Genomic DNA, 18,663 nt, shown 5'->3' with positions numbered 1-18,663 from the left:
GACTCCACTTCAAAAATATCTGCTTGACTTGATGCTTTAGAATATCTTAAGATTTTTGTATCGCCATGCACTTTGTACATTTATTACTTTCTTTTTATTTGGAGAGAGCGCAGAACAGGCCTTCTCGGCCCAACGAGCCACACCATCCCGTTAACCCTAGCCTAACCAGAGAAAAACTTCCAATGACCAATTAACCTGCTAAGTGGTATGTCTTTAGACTGTGGGAGGAAACTCACACTATCGTGGAAAGAACATACATACTTCCATACGGAGGCTTCTGGAATTGAACTCTGAAGCCTTGCGTTGTGCTAATCGTGATGATACCGTGGCACTAAATATACCTGTCTTTTGCACTGACACAAGGAAGCAAAGTTTATTGTTTTGGATCTTTACTCAATATGTGGATCTGACGTTAGCTGGAGCAAATCCAGCTATTGCCCAGCAAGCCAGTCCCATCTGCCCACCACTGGCCCGTGGCCTTCTAACCCCCTCCTATGCACGCCTTTATCAACATGGCTTTTTGATGTTTGTTGCTATGCCAACCCCAACCACTGTTACTGGCAGCTCATTACAAAACCACTTCGTGTGAAGAAGCCGCACCATGTCCCTGCCTGGGGAAGAAAAGACCACAGGCTTTCAGCTTGTCTTCGCCACTTACGATCTCAGATCATAAGACAAAGGAGCAGAATTAGGCCATTTGGCCCATCAAGTCTGCTCCACCATTCCATCATGGCTGAACCCTATTTTCCTGCTTTCTCCTCGTAATCTTTGATGCCCTGACTAATAAAGAACCTATCAACCTCCATTTTAAATATACCCAGTGACATGGTCACCACAACCATTTGTGGCAATGAATCCCACAGAGTCACCACTCTTCTGAGCCCTGATGCTTCTAGATTCCCCCACTGTTAGAAACAGCTTCTTCATATCCCCTCTTTCCAGACCTTTCAATATTCAACAGGTCTCAGTGAGATCCCCCCTTCATTATTCTGCACAGGGAGGCCAGACCCATCAAATACTTCTCATGTGTTAGCTGAGTCTGTCATAAAGTCTTGGCCATCTAGTTTGGACTCTGCTGGTTATGATTTACTCCATTCCACAGTACGGTGTACATGGAACGGAGATCACGATAACACTATTCAGTGGCATAGCTTTGAAACTCACGTTCAAAACGGTTGGCGGGATTGCTGAAGAAAACGACATCGTTTTTGATCAAGGCTCCCGCCGCGATGGCCGGGTCAATCAGGGTCTCGTCGAAGAACACGGTTTCCACGGGAAGGGTCTCGCAGCCATCATAGCTCTTCACTATTATTCGACAGCGACAGTGGTAGAAGTTCTGATTCCTTGCGTTGATCACCACAGAGCCGTCTGGAAGTTCATAGGGCTGAAGGAAAAGAAAACACATTCATTGGACAGTAATAACCAAAGTAAAATTTATTATCAGAGTACAACCCTGAGGTTCTTTATTCTGCAGGCATACTTAGCAAATCCAGAGAACAGTAACTGTAGACAGGGTCAACGAACAACAAACTGTGCAAATATAGATCAACAGCAATAAATAACGAGAGCCTGAAATAACAGAGTCTTAAAGTGAGATCAACAGTTGTGGGAACACTGGAGACAGAATGAGGATAGCTGTCCTCATTGTTCAAAGATGGTTGATGGGTAGTAACAGTTCTTGAACCTGATGAGTGAGTCCTGAGGGCCCTGTACCTTCTACCTGATGGCAGCTGCGAGAAAAGAGCCTGGCCTGGCCGAGAGGATCTTTGATGTTGGATGCAGCTTTTTCACACCAACGTTTCATGTAGATGTGCTCAATGGCACGTGCCCACCAGCTTGCTGAGGTGTTTACATTTAACCTCTCACTGTTCCAACATGCCTTAAAACCTCCGCCATCATCCCAGTGCCCAAAAAATCAGCTGTGAAGTGCCTGAATGACTATCGCCCTGTAGCGCTGACACCCGTTGCCACGAAGTGCTTTGAGAGACTTGTGCTCTCACACATTAAGGCCATAATCCCACCTGATCCGGACAAACACCAGTCTGCCTACCGGGCAAACCGCTCCACAGAGGATGCAATCACAACAGCCCTCCATATTGCTTGGACTCAGTTAGAGGAACTGAACACTTATGTGAGGATGTTGTTTGTGGACTTCAGTTCTGCATTTAACACAGTCATCCCCCATGAACTGGTCAGCAAACTGAACACTCTTGGCCTTGGTTTCTCCCTGTGTTCATGGGTCATGGACTTTCTCACAGACCAACCACAGCAAGTTTGAGTTGGTAAGCAGAACCTCCACCACCCTCATCTTAAAAACAGGTACCCCCCAGGGCTGTGTGCTGAGCCCTATGCTCTACACACTCTTCACACATGACTGCACCCCTATCTACACCTCCAACTCCATAATTAAATTTGAGGACGATACCACAGTGGTTGGCCTGATCTCGGACGAGGATGAAACAGCCTACAGGCTCGAGGTGGATCATCTGACAGAGTGGTGTAAGGACAACGACCTGGTCCTTAACACTTCTAAAACAAAAGAGATGATCATTGACTTCAGGAGATCAAAGGACAGAATACACATCCCCCTCCATATACATGGAGAGGTAGTGGAAAGTGTGGAAAACCTGAAGTTCCTTGGAGTTATGTTATCAGAACAGCTGACGTGGACGACCAACACCTCGCTGCTTGTAAAAAAGGCACAACAAAGACTCCTCTTCCTCAGAAAGCTGAAACAGGCCAAACTCCCACAAAAGCTGTTGCTTAACTTCTATAGAAGCACAATTGAAAACATCCTGACCAACAGCGTCACAGTGTGGTGTGCCAGCTGCACAGCTGCTGAGCAACAAGACCTACATCGTGTGGTGAAGGCGGCCCAGCGAATTGTCAGGATGGAGCTCCCAGGACTGGACACCATCTACTCCAGCAGACTCAGGAGGAAAGCAATCAGCATAACCAGAGACACCACACACCCCGGCCACTCCCTGTCTGACCCGCTGCCGTCCAGCAAAAGGTTCAGGACACTAAAAGCCAGAACAAATAGACTGAGGAACAGCTTCTCCCCCAGTGCTGTGGCCTCCATTGTACCACTCCCACAGAACAATGACTGAAACTGTGAGCACACACGTGCACCCACAAGGACTCAAGTACAATGGCACTTTGTGCATTACTGTGATATTCTGGTGCTGTTGCAACTTATTTTCTGATACTTGTCATTTAATACTGTTTTTCTATTACTGTCTTGTTTTATCTACCACTTTGTTTGATTGCCTGAGAGGAAGCCAGACAGAGTTTCATTGTACCTATGTATAATGACAATAAAGATCATTCAATCAACAATTCAATTGGTTGGGAGGGTTTTACATGTGATGCACTTGGCCAAATCCACTACCTTTTGAAGGAATTTTCCACTCAAAGGCGTTGATGTTTCCACACCAGACCATAATGCAGGCAGTCAGCACACTTTCCACCACATCTATAGAAGATTGTTAAGATTTTTGATGACATGCCAAATCTCCACAGATGCTTGAGTAAGTATAGATGCTGTCATGCTTTCATTGCAATTATATTGATATGACGGGCCTAGGACAGGTCCTCTGAGATAGTGACACCCACGAATGTAAAGATACTGACCCTCTCCACATCTAATCCTCTGTACTGCCTCTGGTTTCCCTCCCCTTAAATCTACAATCAGTTCCTTGGTTTTATTGACATTGAGCGAGAGGTTGTTGTTATTACACCACAGTCTCCTTTCTGTATGCTGATTCATCACCACCTTTGACGCAGTGATCGTGAAGCTGGATTTCAGACCACAAAAGGCCAGAGAACAAAACCACTGAGAGACTGAGCAATTTCAAATTGTCAGAGAAGTACCGTACTTATTTCTCTTTGCGCCCGAGGTACGAGGCAGCGTAGCGAGTAGTGTAACACTATTACAGCACCAGTGGGGGTTGGGGGTGTTGGGGATGGGGAGGGGGGTGTGCGGTAAGGGCTCCACAGCCGTCTGTGGCACTGAATTCCACAGATTCACCACCCTGTGGCTAACAAGATTCTTCGTCTCTGTTGTAAAGGGGCGTCCTTCTATTCTGAGGCTGTGCCCTCTGATCCCTGACACCCTGGATTGGAAACATCCACTCTATCTAGGCCTTTCAATATTCAATTGGTTTCAATAAGACTGCCCCCCCTCCATTCTTCTATCCTCCAGTGAGTACAGGCTCAGAGCCATCAAACACCACGTTCATTCCCGGGGTCATTCTCATGAACCTCCTCTGGACCACCTCCAATCCTTTCTTAGATATAGGGCCCAAACCGTTGACCCCCTACGATTCACACGAGCAGAAGGAATTTCACTGCACCCTAGTGTATATGAGAACTAACTATTTTGAATCTAATTCTGAAACGAGGGAAGTTCTCCCTCACGTCTTGTCCATAGTTCCTTTTCAATTAATACCACTCAGAACACATGCCCCTCACACTTCTCCTTGTGAAACCATCGAAACCAATGGGATAGCAAGGTTGCTTCCTATATTGTGAACACAACTGGCTCCCAGAAGTACGGAAACTGCCAGACACTGGAATAGGCTACAGTAATGAAACCTAATCATATGCCAAGTTGTTCACAAGTCAGTATATATTCTGTGAGTTCCTCCAGCATTTTGTGCATTACTCAAGATTTTCATCATCTGCAGTTACACATGCTTATTTATTTTCTTATTTTTAAACAGATTGTATATAAATTTTTTATTCTCTACCCCAGGTTATTTTTAAAGCAGTGAGCTGTGATTTTGCAAGGGGGAGTGTCAAGGTGGCGAATATTAGTGGCTTGGGTTGGAGCTTTTGAAGTTATGGTGTTCACCGAGCTTGGCAAATCTCTAACAGACGTTTCATCACTAGTCGATATGAATGCCCACATTTATACAGCCTCCCCCCACCCCGTTCTCCTCCCTATGTCCTGGTTGGCTACCTCTTCATAAACAGGCCATCTTGGCCCTTCTAGTCCGTGCCGAACGCTTACTCTCACCTAGTCCCATTGACCGGCAGTCAGCACATAACCCTCCATTCTTTTCCTGTCCATATACCTATCCAATTTTACTTTAAATGACAATACCGAACCTGCCTCTACCACTTCTACTGGAAGCTCGTTCCACACAGCTACCACTCTCTGAGTAAAGAAATCCCCCCCGCCCCGTCTTACCCTTAAACTTTTGCCCCCTAACTCTCAACTCATGTCCTCTTGTTTGAATCTCTGCTACTCTCAATGGAAAAAGCCTATCCACGTCAACTGTATCTATCCCCCTCATAATTTTAAATACCTCTATCAAGTCTCCCCTCAACCTTCTATGCTCCAAAGAATAAAGACCTAACTTGTTCAACCTTTCCCTGTAACTTAGGTGCTGAAACCCAGGTAACATTCTAGTAAATCTTCTGTGTACTCTCTCTATTTTGCTGACATCTTTCCTATAATTCGCTGACCAGAACTGTACACAATACTCCAAATTCAGCCTTACCAATGCCTTGTACAATTTTAACATTACATCCCAACTCCTATACTTAATGCTCTGATTTATAAAGACCAGCATACCAAAAGCTTTTTTCACCACCCTATCCACATGAGATTCCACCTTCAGGGAACTATGCACCATTATTCCTAGATCACTCTGTTCTACTGCATTCCTCAATGCCCTACCATTTACCATGTATGTCCTATTTGGATTATTCCTACCAAAATGTAGCACCTCACACTTATCAGCATTAAACTCCATCTGCCATCGTTCAGCCCACTCTTCTAACTGGCCTAAATCTCTCTGCAAGCTTTGAAAACCTACTTCATTATCCACAACGCCTCCTATCTTAGTATCATCTGCATACTTACTAATCCAATTTACCACCCCATCATCCAGATCATTAATGTATATGACAAACAACATTGGACCCAGTCCAGATCCCTGAGGCACACCACTAGTCACCGGCCTCCAACCTGACAAACAGTTATCCACCACTACTCTCTGGCATCTCCCATCCAGCCACTGTTGAATCCATTTTACTACTTCAATATTACTACTAACGATTGAACCTTTTAGATGTCTAAAAATTCTCACGCCTGCTTCGTGTTTGCCTGTGCCAGAGCCTAGGCAGTGTCCCAGATTGAAGTGGTGGCCCACTCGGTCTTCATTTACGAGAATTTTTGGAAGCGTTTGTTTTCTTCTGATAAGCTCCATAGACAAACATATCATTGACGAACCCCTAAGAGCCACTGAAATGTGAGGTCAGCTGAAGGAGTAGCCAATCAGGACAGAGGCAAGCGAACAGTGGGTGGGGGCTACAGAAATACTGGCACTTCCAGAAACACCAACTGAGGACGTCACCTCAACTGGTGACAAATGTCTGCAAGCTAATTGCCAAGGCCACAACGTCAAGGGGGAGCGTGTCACCCAAAAACTGCTGTAACACAAAGGCCACCACTATTTACCATTTAAACTGCTTTAAATTCCTACAATTAATGTAAAAGCGTAAATATGAATCCTTAAACAAACATCTTACCACAACCGCTCACGGACTGATTGTCCCACTCCACCCGCGTAGCATCCACGTCAGGACCACCAGACTCAAAAAGAGATACTTTTCCCAAGCAGCAAGGCTATTCAATACCTCCACTCACTAACTCAACCCTCTGCAACGCCAAACCCGCCCGACACCATTGCGTGATCATTTCCTGTCAATCATGTTATGTGCAGACACTCCTGTGCCTAGCATCACTTTATAGACGTACAATCAATTTGATGTACAGTATATAAGCTCACTAAAACACACCATGAAGGCAAAAGAGCACTCCAAGCATCTCCATGAAAAGGTCATTAAAAAGCACAGGTCAGGAGATGAATGAATTCCCAAGTCAAGTTAAGTTGGAGTAAAGTTAAGTCAATCATCAAGAAATGGAAAGAAGATGGCACAGCTGCAAATCTGCCTGGAGCAGGCCGACCTCAAGATTGAGTGTGCCGAAAGGGGATTAGCGAGAGAGGTCACAAAGAGACCTATGACAACTGTCACGTTCTCCTTCGGGTGTAACGAAACGCCGAATTTAACGTCCGGATAAACCACAGTTAATAAGAACCAGATCGCAGTAAGATTAACCATTTACTGTTCACTCTTCACATTAACATATGGTGAAAACTGTTGATAAAACAATACAAGATTGATACAGTATTTGTTCCTTCCTTAATATCACATTTCAAGTGTAAATACTTGCAAAGGTGACTATAACTACATTACACTAAGGTGCAGTATACAGGGAGAGTTTACCTGCTCCATTGACTACTTTAAATACACTTCCATGTAAACTATCCGCGACTCTTTAACTAACGAAAGCATAAACATTATCTACCGTCGTTACCTCTAACAGGATCACTATTAACATCTTAGTTCAATATATCGATTATCTATTAACTTACAGCGTTGCTCTCACTGTGATTTCTCATGCCTGCAAAACTGCTTGTGCTCAGGTGAGCCTCGTGGTGAGCCCCCACCCTCGCGCTAATTTCAAACCGGTGTTTTCCCACAAGACGCGGCTAAACCGGATGTGACGTCATCGCATGCCGATATATTTTACATGCAATGAATATACTTTAAACACTTCTAATTCTAACTAGAAAATACTATTGAATGAATTACTAAGCGAAAATATTATAAACTAAATAACTGTCGTAAAGACAGCACACTCCCCGCTTGACCTTCGTAAGGTCACAATGAGCAGAGTACAAAACTTAGTCTCTTAATCAGTCATTGGGTAGAAGTAGAATAACTTCTGTAACTGGCCCTTGGTAAATTTTCACATCGCCTTGGTCGGTAGTCTTCAATTCGATCTTCCTGACATGTCCATCCTCGCTAGGGAATGTAGCAGTGATTCTGGCAGTTGGCCAGCTGTTGCGAGCGACTTGCTTGTCCCTGAGCAGGACTAAGTCTTCAACTTGAAGATTCCTGCGGGGTTCTGTCCACTTTTGTCTCTGTTGCAACAAAGGTAGATATTTCTGTCTCCAGCGGGACCAGAACTGATTTGCCAGAGCCTGGACTTGTCTCCATTGCTTTGTGTACAAATCCTTGTCTGAGAAGTCTCCTGGTGGAGGAGGTGCTCCTGCCTTCTGCGTAAGGAGCGTTGATGGCGAAAGTATAAAGGGGTTTTCTGGGTCAGAAGACACAGGTAGGAATGATTGTGCGTTTATAATGGCTGTGACCTCTGCCATTAGGGTGCACAGTACCTCGTGGGCCAATCGGGTGCGTTGCTGTATCTCAGGTTTCCTTTTCCAGGTTTTCCGTAAGGACGTGAACCGTTTGACTGCCTGCTCTTTGTTATCTGGTGAGCGCTGGCGTGGTTCTCTGATTGGCAATGGGGCAACCCCATTATTTGCTTCATCTCTGAAGACCTTGGTGTCTTTGATTCTTAAAGAAATGGTATCTTGAGCTGATTGTGCAAGTTTGTTGTCATACTTCGTTAGAGCGAAGACTGACTGGCCCAGCGACTCGTCGCTTGCCTCGCGCTTGTTAACGCCTTGTTGTGCTTCCTTGATGCACGGGACACTCGGGCAGGGTCGAAAGATTGAATGGCGGCCACTCTCTAGCACATTGGTCTTGAGTGTGTTAACCATCGGTTTGTGTACGTCACCGAGACACACCTCTCCTATCACCACCCAGCCCAGATCCAGACGTTGCGCGAAGGGGGCGTTGAGTGGTCCATTGATCTGCTGCCTAACCTTGTGTACCTGGATAACATCTCTTCCTAATAGCAGGAGTATTTCCGCTTTCGGATCCAGTTCTGGGATGTGTTTGGCGATGTGGTGGAGATGCGGCTGGTGTAGCACCGCACTTGGTGTCGGGATCCCAGCGCGGTTATTCATGATTTCATTGCACTCTAAGAGCGGAGGGAGACAGATGACGACTTTACCATCCAGGGACTCGATCTGGATGCCTTCTGCCTTCCTTCCTTGGGTTTCCATGTTGCCTGAGCAAGTTTTGAGGTAGTATGGGAACCGCTCACTCTCAATGTTGAACAATTTAAAGAACTCTGGACTGACTAGTGAACGATTGCTCTGATCGTCCAGAATCACATAGGCTTTGATGGCCTTGTCTTTGGCTCCTTTAGGGTACACCTTAGTGAGGCAGATCTTGGAACAAGAACGACTTGACTGAGCTTGACCGCAAACTTCTGTACAGTTCGTGCTGACAGCTATTGACCTAGAGTGAGCCTCTCCCTCCCCGCCGTCCTGTTGTGGGGGTGAAGGAGCGCTCTCGGTTTGTGGTGACAGGTCGGGATGCATGGCCTCGACGTGATCTGGGCTGCCACATTCCGGACACTTCACGGCGATCGTACACTCTCTGGCGAGGTGAGAGGTTGAGGAACAGCATCTAAAACATATTCTTTTCTCCTTGAGAAGAGCCGTCCTCTCTTCAAGGGGTTTTTCCCTAAACATTCTGCATGCTTTCAGGGGGTGAGGTTTGTTATGCAATGGACAATACTTGCCAGGGTCGTTGTTAGTCGTAAGGGCTTCGGTCTTGAGCACTGACACGGGTTTATCAATGTTGAAAACATTCGAAACGGATCTGCCTGGCTTGGTGTAAATCGAACTGCTTCCTGGACCTACAAGGCTAGGGTCGTTTCGCCTCTTCGCCTCCTTGCACACAAACCTAGTGAGGAGCTCAAAGGGAGGAAATCGACCATCGTGGTCTTCCTTGTACTCTGAGGCAACAGTCAGCCACTTGTCCTGCAGCCCAAATGGAAGTTTGTCCACAATTGGTCTGATCCCGGATGGAGTATCTAGGAATACTAGACCAGCTGAATAGCCATCTTCTTTGGCGCCTTGGATCTCCATGAGTAAATCTCCGAATTCTCTTAACTTAAAGTGATCTTTGGCTGACACCTTAGGAAAGTTTTCCAGACGTCGATATAGCGCCCCTTCAATAATGTCGGGGGACCCATATCTCTCCCAAAGTCTCTCCCACGCTTCGCTTAAGGCTAGCTCAGGTTTGTTGATGTACACTGAACGCATGCGTCTCACCTGGTCGCGTGATTCTTTCCCCAGCCATTTCGCCATAAGGTCCAACCTTTGGGTTGCACTGAGCTGGACCCCGTCAATCACGTTGGTGAATGTGGAGAGCCAAGCACGGTAATTTTCGGGTTTATCGTCAAACTGGTACAGTCCCGAAGTGACGAGATCCCGTCGTGCTAAATACTGCAGCGTGGGATCGGCTGCAAGCGGCATGCGGGCTGGAGAAGTACGTTGGCGCCCATATGACTGAGAACGCACGTTTCTCATGGAATTTGCCATCCTGGATTCAACCTCCGCGTCTCTTCGCATCGAACTTTGTAACTTTGGTGTCAAAGTATATCGGTTGTCAGCTCTTTCATTCTTGACTTCATCGCGGGGCCGCGAGGGTAAATTCTCTTCCTCGTAGCTGGGGAAGTTATCGAATAGGTATGGAGAGGGGAGACGAGCCTGCCTGTCTGCTTGATATTGTACATAGTCGCTCGTGCGTTCCAGTCTGGTCCTTTCCAAAGCAGAGCTTGTTTCGGTCAGATCACGCGACCCTTCAGCTTCTTCTATGTACTCTGCTTCCACCCTGGCAGCTTCTCCTTCTCCTTCTAGCTGCAGCACATGCAACTCTGTCGATATTTTTGTCATTTCCAACTGGGTTTCGGCTTCTCTGGCGGCCCTTTCTTTCTGGATTTCGGCTTCTCTGGCAGCCTCTCCTTTTTGTCTGGCGGCCCTTTCTTTCTGGATTTCGGCTTCTCTGGCAGCCTCTTCTTTCTGGATTTCGGCTTCTCTGGTGGCCAGTTTCATTTTCAAAACTGCTTCTTGTTTGGCGTAATGCAGTCGCACCTTGGCGGCTTCTGCCTTGGCTCTTGCCTGTGCGGACTTACTTGATGTCGTTCTACTGCCCTTGTCGCTGGGCGCCATCGACTTGATCCCGGATCGAGCTGACATTGCAGCACTTGGAACACCTGATAACGCCCGGGTGGGCTTACTTGATGTCGGTTTACTGCCCTTGTCGCTGGGCGGCGTCGACTTGATGCTGGATTGAGCTGACATTGCAGCACTTGAAACACCTGATAATGCCGCTTTTTCACTGTCACGTTCTCCTTCGGGTGTAACGAAACGCCGAATTTAACGTCCGGATAAACCACAGTTAATAAGAACCAGATCGCAGTAAGATTAACCATTTACTGTTCACTCTTCACATTAACATATGGTGAAAACTGTTGATAAAACAATACAAGATTGATACAGTATTTGTTCCTTCCTTAATATCACATTTCAAGTGTAAATACTTGCAAAGGTGACTATAACTACATTACACTAAGGTGCAGTATACAGGGAGAGTTTACCTGCTCCATTGACTACTTTAAATACACTTCCATGTAAACTATCCGCGACTCTTTAACTAACGAAAGCATAAACATTATCTACCGTCGTTACCTCTAACAGGATCACTATTAACATCTTAGTTCAATATATCAAGTATCTATTAACTTACAGCGTTGCTCTCACTGTGATTTCTCATGCCTGCAAAACTGCTTGTGCTCAGGTGAGCCTCGTGGAAAGCCCCCACCCTCGCGCTAATTTCAAACCGGTGTTTTCCCACAAGACGCGGCGAAACCGGATGTGACGTCATCGCATGCCGATATATTTTACATGCAATGAATACACTTTAAACACTTCTAATTCTAACTAGAAAATACTATTGAATGAATTACTAAGCGAAAATATTATAAACTAAATAACTGTCGTAAAGACAGCACAACAACTCTGGAGGAGTTACCAGTTTCAGTGACTGAGATGGGAGAGACTGCACATACAACAACTGTTGCCCGGGTGCTTCACCGGTCACAGCTTTATGGGAGAGTGGCAAGGAGAAATCCACTGTTGAAGTAAACTCACATGAAACCTCATCTAAAGTTTGCTAGAGGCACACGAGAGACTCTGAAGCTAGTTGAAGAAGGTTCTCTGGTCTGATGAAACCAAAAGAGATTTTTTGGCCATAAGACCAATACCTCACATCATCAAAACCACACCATCCCTACTGTGAAGCACGTGGTAGTGGGTGCGTCATGCTGTGAGGATGCTTCACTGCAGCAGGCCCTGGAGGGCTTGTGAAGGTAAAATGAACACAGCAAAATACAGGGAAATCCTGGAGGAAAACCTAATGCAATCTGCAAGAGAACTGCGATTCGGGAGATTGGTTTTCCAGCAAGACAATCACCCCAAGCATAAAGCCAAAGCTACACAGGAATGACTTAAAAACAACAAAGTTAATATCTTGGAGTGGCCAAGTCAGAGTCCAGACCACAATACAATTGAGAATTTGAGGCTGGATCTGAAAAGGGCTGTTCACTCAGGATTACCATGCAATCTGACAGAGCCCGAGAACAGAGAAAAACTGCCGTGTCCAGGTGTGCAAAGCTGATAAGATCCAGACTCAAGGCTGTAAGATGCAGCTACGAAATACTTATGCAATCAATTACTTTGTGTTTTATATCTACAATTAATTCAGATCACTTTATAGAGATCTGTTTTCACTTTGACACAACAGTCATTTTCTGTTGATCAGTGTCAATAAAAGCCACATTAAATCCAATGTTGTAAAACAATAAAACATGAAAACTTCCGAGGGGCGTTGAATACAGTACTTTGTACAGGCCCTGTACATAACTAAATAAAATGTCATCCGGACCAGGGTGCACCCACCAAAGATATAAACTAAATATTATACTATAAGTTAACAAGATACAATTCAAGATGCGCGCAGTGAAGTGCAGCACAGTTCCAGTGACGTGACCTCGGTGGTGGCAAGGTCTCAGAGCCTGAGGGAAGAAGCTGTCACCCAGTCTGGCAGTGCCAGTCCCGATGATCCTGTGCCTCCTTCCTGATGGTAGTGGGTCACAGAAATTGTGGAACGAGTGGTAAGGATTCTCAACCATGCTTTAGATCCTTCATCTGCAATGCTCCTGGGGGGGGAGGGAGACCCCGAAGATCCTCGGTGCTTTTCACAATCCTCTGTAGGGTCTTGTGGTCCGATGCCTTCCAGTTTTCTTATCACACAATGAAGCAGCCAGACAGGACCGTCCCATGGTGCTCCAGTGGTTAGGTGGGCGTGGGAAGCTTTGCATGCTGCAATATCTTTAGAAAGTGTAGACTCTTCTTCATGTCTTCTCGACTACTGAGGGGTTAGTCCAGGTTTGATCGTCGGTTATGTGCACAGTGAGGAACTTTGTGCACTCTTCAATCTCTCCACGGCGGAGCCATTGATGTGCAATGGAGAGGTCGACCTGTGCCTTCCTGAAGTCCACAGTCATCTCCGTTGTCTTGTCCACATTGAGGCTCAGGTTGTTATTCTTGCCCCACTTGACAAGGCTCTCTACCTCCTCTCTGTACATCGACCTATCATCGCTGCTGGTAAGACCAATGCTGCCGTGTCATCAGCGAACTTGGCAATGCGGCTGGAGCTGGGTCTGGCAGCAGTGAGTCAGCAGCAGACTTTGTTTTCTTTCACACAGGGGAGACCAGACAATTTTGATACGAACAGCCCTTTGCATTCATTGTCAGACAGTAGGCATAGAACGACCAGAAAGAGATTTGGTGCAGCCCAAAATTAACAGCGGAGAAATCAGCCAGGATTTAAATACTGGCCCATGTTATTGCTTCACTGATGTACAAGGGTCAGTATCCAACCAGACAGGATTACGGTGCCCCGCAGACACAGAAACAGACCCTTGGTACATCTGGCTCACGTTGATCAAGATTCACATTTGCCTGCATTTAGCTTATATTCCTCGAAACCTTTCCAATACAATGACCCTGTCCAAAAACCTTTTAAATGTTGCTTATTTTCAAACGGTTGCATTTATTATCAGAGAATCAGAGAATACAGCTTAAAACCCAAAATATTTGTCTATGTGGACATCCACAAAAATCAGAAACACATAGAATAAATGGTAGAAAAAGGTTAGAACTCCAAAGTGCCCTCTCCCTCGTCCCCCACAAGCAGCAGCATCAACCTCCCCCTTGCCCCCTACCCATTTCAACAAAAAAGTGTCTGTGCTCAGCAACAAACACACTCATAATTTGTAGTCAACAAAAAAACCTACTGTTTACCCTAGTGGTCACCAACCTTTTTAAGCCCAAGATCCCCTACCTCAGCCTTAGTGCAAGGCCAGATCGACTCCAAATTGATTAGTTACATGCATGAGCAATGGGGCAGTAAAGACAGGAAGTAAAACCCCACAACCTGGAAGTAGAAATAATGCATAAACACCAGTAGTACCCACCCTTTTTTTCACCCCGGACCGGTTTAATATTGACAATATTCTTGCGGACCGGCCGACGGGAAGGGGGTGGATGTTAAACACGATGGGGATATGGTGGTACTCGAAGCAGGTTCCTTATGTCCAGTCTATTCCACAACTTAGTTTTCGTGGCTCACGGCACTTAGCTGCTGTCTCACACTGCTCATGTTTTTTTCCGCTGAAAAACTCGGGGAGTTCGTCTTTAAGTGCAGGCTGCTTGGACTCAGGGTACTGAAGCAGTTTTGAGGGCTTCATTGCCTCATTAGACAGCCTCCCTCCCACCCCGCCCGCCGCCTTGGCCTGGTGCGGCTGGTCGTGGGTGGGGTGAGAGGACAAGATCAGGGCTGGAGGTCCTCGTACCAGGACCGTGGCGGTCGCAGTCCGGAGAGAGCGCCCAAGCGAGGAGAGTGACAGGCCTGCCCCCCTTGTAGGAGCTATCGGCCGACAAAAGTTTCTATCAGCAGATCGCAGCAAAGTAGCTGCTCTGATACTTATGAAACCTTGAGCCCGAATTAGGTCGTCTGCGAATACTTCAGCACCGGGTTCCCCACGAACATTCGGTGTGGTGAACAGGTTTAGAGGCAGCGCCCACCTCTCCGCGCTCCGGGCCAGTAGCATTGGCGCATCCCGCCGGCCGTGCGAGGGTATCACTGCGTTTAGGCGACTGATGACCTCGCGTGGGTTCAAGTTCAACAGTGGGCGTGACAGGGAGTGAGGAAAGGTGCAGCCGACTCGTATCGTTTCCTCGCGGCCCGGTGGTTGGGGACCACTGAAGTACACTGTGTAGTACGGGGGAGCTACACGCATGCACACTGGGCAGAAAGAACGGAACGAAACCCCCGCAACCCAGAAACAATCTCTCAGCAGTATTTGTGTATTTCTTTTTCTTTTTTTCCCCCTGGGATCTACTGGGAAAGTCTCAAAGATCGACCAGTCAATCGTGATCGACTGGTTGGTGACCACTAGTTTACCCGATACGTGGACATGCCACAGGCTCTTTCTCTCAGAGAGATATCGCCCGTTCTTCATATCGAGCGGGGAGACGACAGTCGCTGTTTCGGTGTTACAGTCTGCCGTGCTGCTGCTTTATGCTGAGATTCCTGATGCAACAAGCTCTCCCCCAGTCCAGAGAAAGAGAGAGAATGTGACCGCTCCACCACAGAGATCTCTATCCATACATCTGCCACAGCGAAATCCCCACGTTCCTCCTCCCACGACGCATCATCTTGGCCTGGAATCGGTCGTCCACCCGGTCATACCCTGGAGGTGCCATCTTCCAAGCTGCGTACCTGCTTCAACCGCCTGCAGCTCGTTTCAGACCGTGACCAGCCTCTGGGCGTAAGCGTTGCCACTCGGCTTTCTGTTAAATCTCTTCCCTCTTGCCTCAAATCTTAGACCCTGATACCCAAACCCAGAGGAAAAGTACTGTACTCATTCAGCCTACCTATGCCTCTGCTAACTTGATACAACACTACAGGCTCACTTCTCATTTGCCTATGCTCAAATAGATAAACACCCCCTTTTTCATTTTAGAGATACAGCTCTGCACCAGTCCATGTCTGTACTACCCACTTGCACCGATGTGACCAATTAACTGTATGTCTTTGGACTGCAGAAGGAAGCCAGTGCACTCAGAGAAAACCTACAAGCTTCTTACAGACAGCAGCAAGGACTGAACCCGAGTCGCTGGCGTTACACTAACTGCTAAGTTACCATGCTTGATCAAACACTTTGCATAACTCAGCCACACAAGACCCAGTAATGTCTTTGTAGATCTCCTCTGCACTTTTCCCAGCATCTTTCCTTTAGCACAGTGGCCAACAAACTGTATCCAAAGTTCAGCCTAAACCAACCCCACTCACATCCCCAAGTCCACTATTTTAAAACTCCAACACCTCAGCTCGCCTGCCTCATTTTCCCCTCCACAGGCCCCCATACACACCACACATCCCGGCATTAGTACCTGGTTCTCGTCCGGGTTAAAGTCGCTGTGTTTCTTCGGCTGATTGAATGGAATTCCCTTCAGGCTCCCACCATTCCTCCAGGTCTTGCCATGGTCGTCACTCAGAATGCAGAATATCCCGTCTCTCTCGATTGTTCCGTGCCCGCAGGCGATCAAGCGGCCCTTGTTCGGCTGGTACTTTTTCTGTAGGAAGCCATCATTGGAAAGTTTGAGAAATTGCCCAGAGCTGTAGACTTATGTGAACTTGCCTAGTGGGAAAGTGAGAAAGCCTAATTTGTGCTGGGAATGTGTTTAATTTTAATCAGTACCCTGTGGTGGGGCTGATGGAAAACCTCAGACGGTGCCTTTACCATATGAACTCTACAGCCTTTGAGACAACACTCAGCAATTGATTCTTTTACCTTGTTCTACCTGAATGCACAGTGTAATGAACTGGTCTGTACAATCAGTGTGCAAGACAAGCTTTTCACTGTGCATGTGGCAATCAGAACGATTTTGGAGCACGTAAGCAGAGTCTGAGAGGCATAACAAAGCAGGAGGTCCACCATGTCTATAGCAAACACACTTGCCTGCAGTACACGGTGAGGAAGGCAAAGGCAATGTTAGCTTTAATCCGGAAGGACGACAAGATAGAAGAAAGTTGTAATGTTTCACAAGGCATTGCTCAGAGCGCATTTTGAGTCTGCTATCTAAGAAAATATGTGCGGGGACTGGAGGGGGACCAGAGGAGGTTCATGAGATTGATTCCAGGAATTAAATGGTTAAAGTACGAAGAGAGTTTGATGGCTCTGGGCCTATACTCACTGGAGTTTAGAAGAATGAGGGGGGAATCTCATTGAAACGTACCAAAATTGAAAAGACTGGATAGAGTGGATGCGGAGAGGATGTTTTCTGTAGTGGTGGAGTCTAGGACAGAGGTAGTCCGTTTAGAACGGGGATGAGGACGCAGGATTCTGAACAAGTGGAAATCATTGTCACAAATGGCTGTGGAGGATGATTCAACAGCAATTTAAAGCAGAGGTTTACAGATTTTTGGTTAGTAAGGATTACGGGGAGAAGGTGGGAGAATGGGGTTGATGGGGATAATAAATTAGCCATGATGCAATGGCGCAGCAGACTCGATGGGCTGAATGGCCTAACATCTTATGGTCTAACACAAAGTCCATACAGCAGGGAACCAGGCCCTATGGATCCACTGGTCCACATTGACTCTGCAGCCCAAGGAGTGATCTCATCTGCTCCCATTTGGACCACAGTTCAGGAAACATCTCCAATGCACTTACCTCTATAGCTTTCAGAAGTTCCTAATATGTCTGACTCTAAATACACACCACCCCTTGTGCGAGGAAGCTGCTCCTGATATCCCTTCTAAATCTCTCACCTCTGACTCTACACCGATAACCACTCGGTTTAATCACCTCCTCATTGGGAAATAAAAGACTATGTGCTTTCACTCCCTCGTGACCTTGAAAGCCTCTGTCAAGTCAGGAGGGGGAAGGTACTAGAGAGTACCCCTGTAGCTGTACCCTTGACAATAAGTACTCCTGCTTGTGTACTGTTTGGGGGCGGGGGGAGAAGACGGCCTACTTGGGGTAGCAACAGTGGCCGTGCTGCTGTTGAGGCTCAGAAAGGTAGGGAAGGGAAGAGGAAGGAAGTAGTGATAGGGGACTCTATAGTCAGGGGGTCAGACAGGCAATTCTGTGGATGCAGGAAAGAAACCTGGATGTTAGTTTGCCTCCCAGGTGCCAGGGTCCAGGATGTTTCTGATCACGTCCAAGATATCCTGCAGTGGGAGGGAGAATAGCCAGAGGTCATGCTACATATTGGTACCAATGACAGGTAGGAAAAGGGAAGAGGTCCTGAAAAAAAGACTACAGGGAGCTAGGAAGGAAGTTGAGAAGCAGGACCGCAAAGGTAGTAATCTCGGGATTACTGCCTGTGCCACGTGACTGTGAGTATAAGAATAGAATGAGGTGGAGGATAAATGTGTGACTGAGGGACTGGAGCAGGGGACAGGGATTCAGATTTCTGGATCACTGGGACCTCTTTTGGGGCAGGTGTGACCTGTACAAAAAGGACGAGTTGCACTGGAGTCCCAGAGGGAATTAATATCCTGGAGGGGAGGTTTGCTAAGGCTACTGGGGAGAGGTTAAACTAGAATTGTTGGGGGGGTGGGTATCGAAATGAAGAGAGTGGGGAAGAGGCGGTTGGCTCACAAATAGAGAAAGTTTGGAGACAGTGACAGAGAAGGGACGCGCTCAGACCAACGGTTTGAGATGTGTCTATTTTAACATGAGGAGCATTGTGAACAAAGCAGATGAACTTAGAGCGTGGATCAGTACTTGGAGCTATGATGTGGTGGCCATTA

At 46.8% G+C, this 18,663-nt stretch overlaps 2 protein-coding genes across 2 annotated transcripts in view; both read right to left on the bottom strand.

Annotated features, from left to right (window-relative positions):
• Positions 1-18,663, bottom strand: part of neu1 (neuraminidase 1) — a 60,839-nt gene that overhangs the window by 5,349 nt on the left and 36,827 nt on the right. The window contains exons 4-5 of the mRNA XM_059971084.1: positions 16,296-16,478; positions 1,165-1,384 (exon numbers count right to left, since the gene is read on the bottom strand). Of these exons, the coding sequence (XP_059827067.1) occupies positions 1,165-1,384; positions 16,296-16,478 (403 nt within the window). The remainder of the gene's footprint in view (positions 1-1,164; positions 1,385-16,295; positions 16,479-18,663) is intronic.
• LOC132393844 (uncharacterized) lies at positions 7,045-9,157 on the bottom strand. Its single transcript, XM_059969235.1, has 2 exons — positions 7,449-9,157; positions 7,045-7,170 (listed from the first exon to the last, which is right to left on the bottom strand). The coding sequence occupies exon 1, from the start codon at positions 8,985-8,987 to the stop codon at positions 7,773-7,775; it is 1,215 nt and encodes a 404-aa protein (XP_059825218.1). The 5' UTR covers positions 8,988-9,157; the 3' UTR covers positions 7,045-7,170; positions 7,449-7,772.

Source organism: Hypanus sabinus, chromosome 5 (genome assembly GCF_030144855.1).
Source record: "Hypanus sabinus isolate sHypSab1 chromosome 5, sHypSab1.hap1, whole genome shotgun sequence".
In the NCBI taxonomy this organism is placed as follows: domain Eukaryota; kingdom Metazoa; phylum Chordata; class Chondrichthyes; order Myliobatiformes; family Dasyatidae; genus Hypanus; species Hypanus sabinus.
The sequence above is the reverse complement of the archived record's forward strand: the minus strand, read 5'-3'. Positions and strand labels throughout refer to the sequence as shown.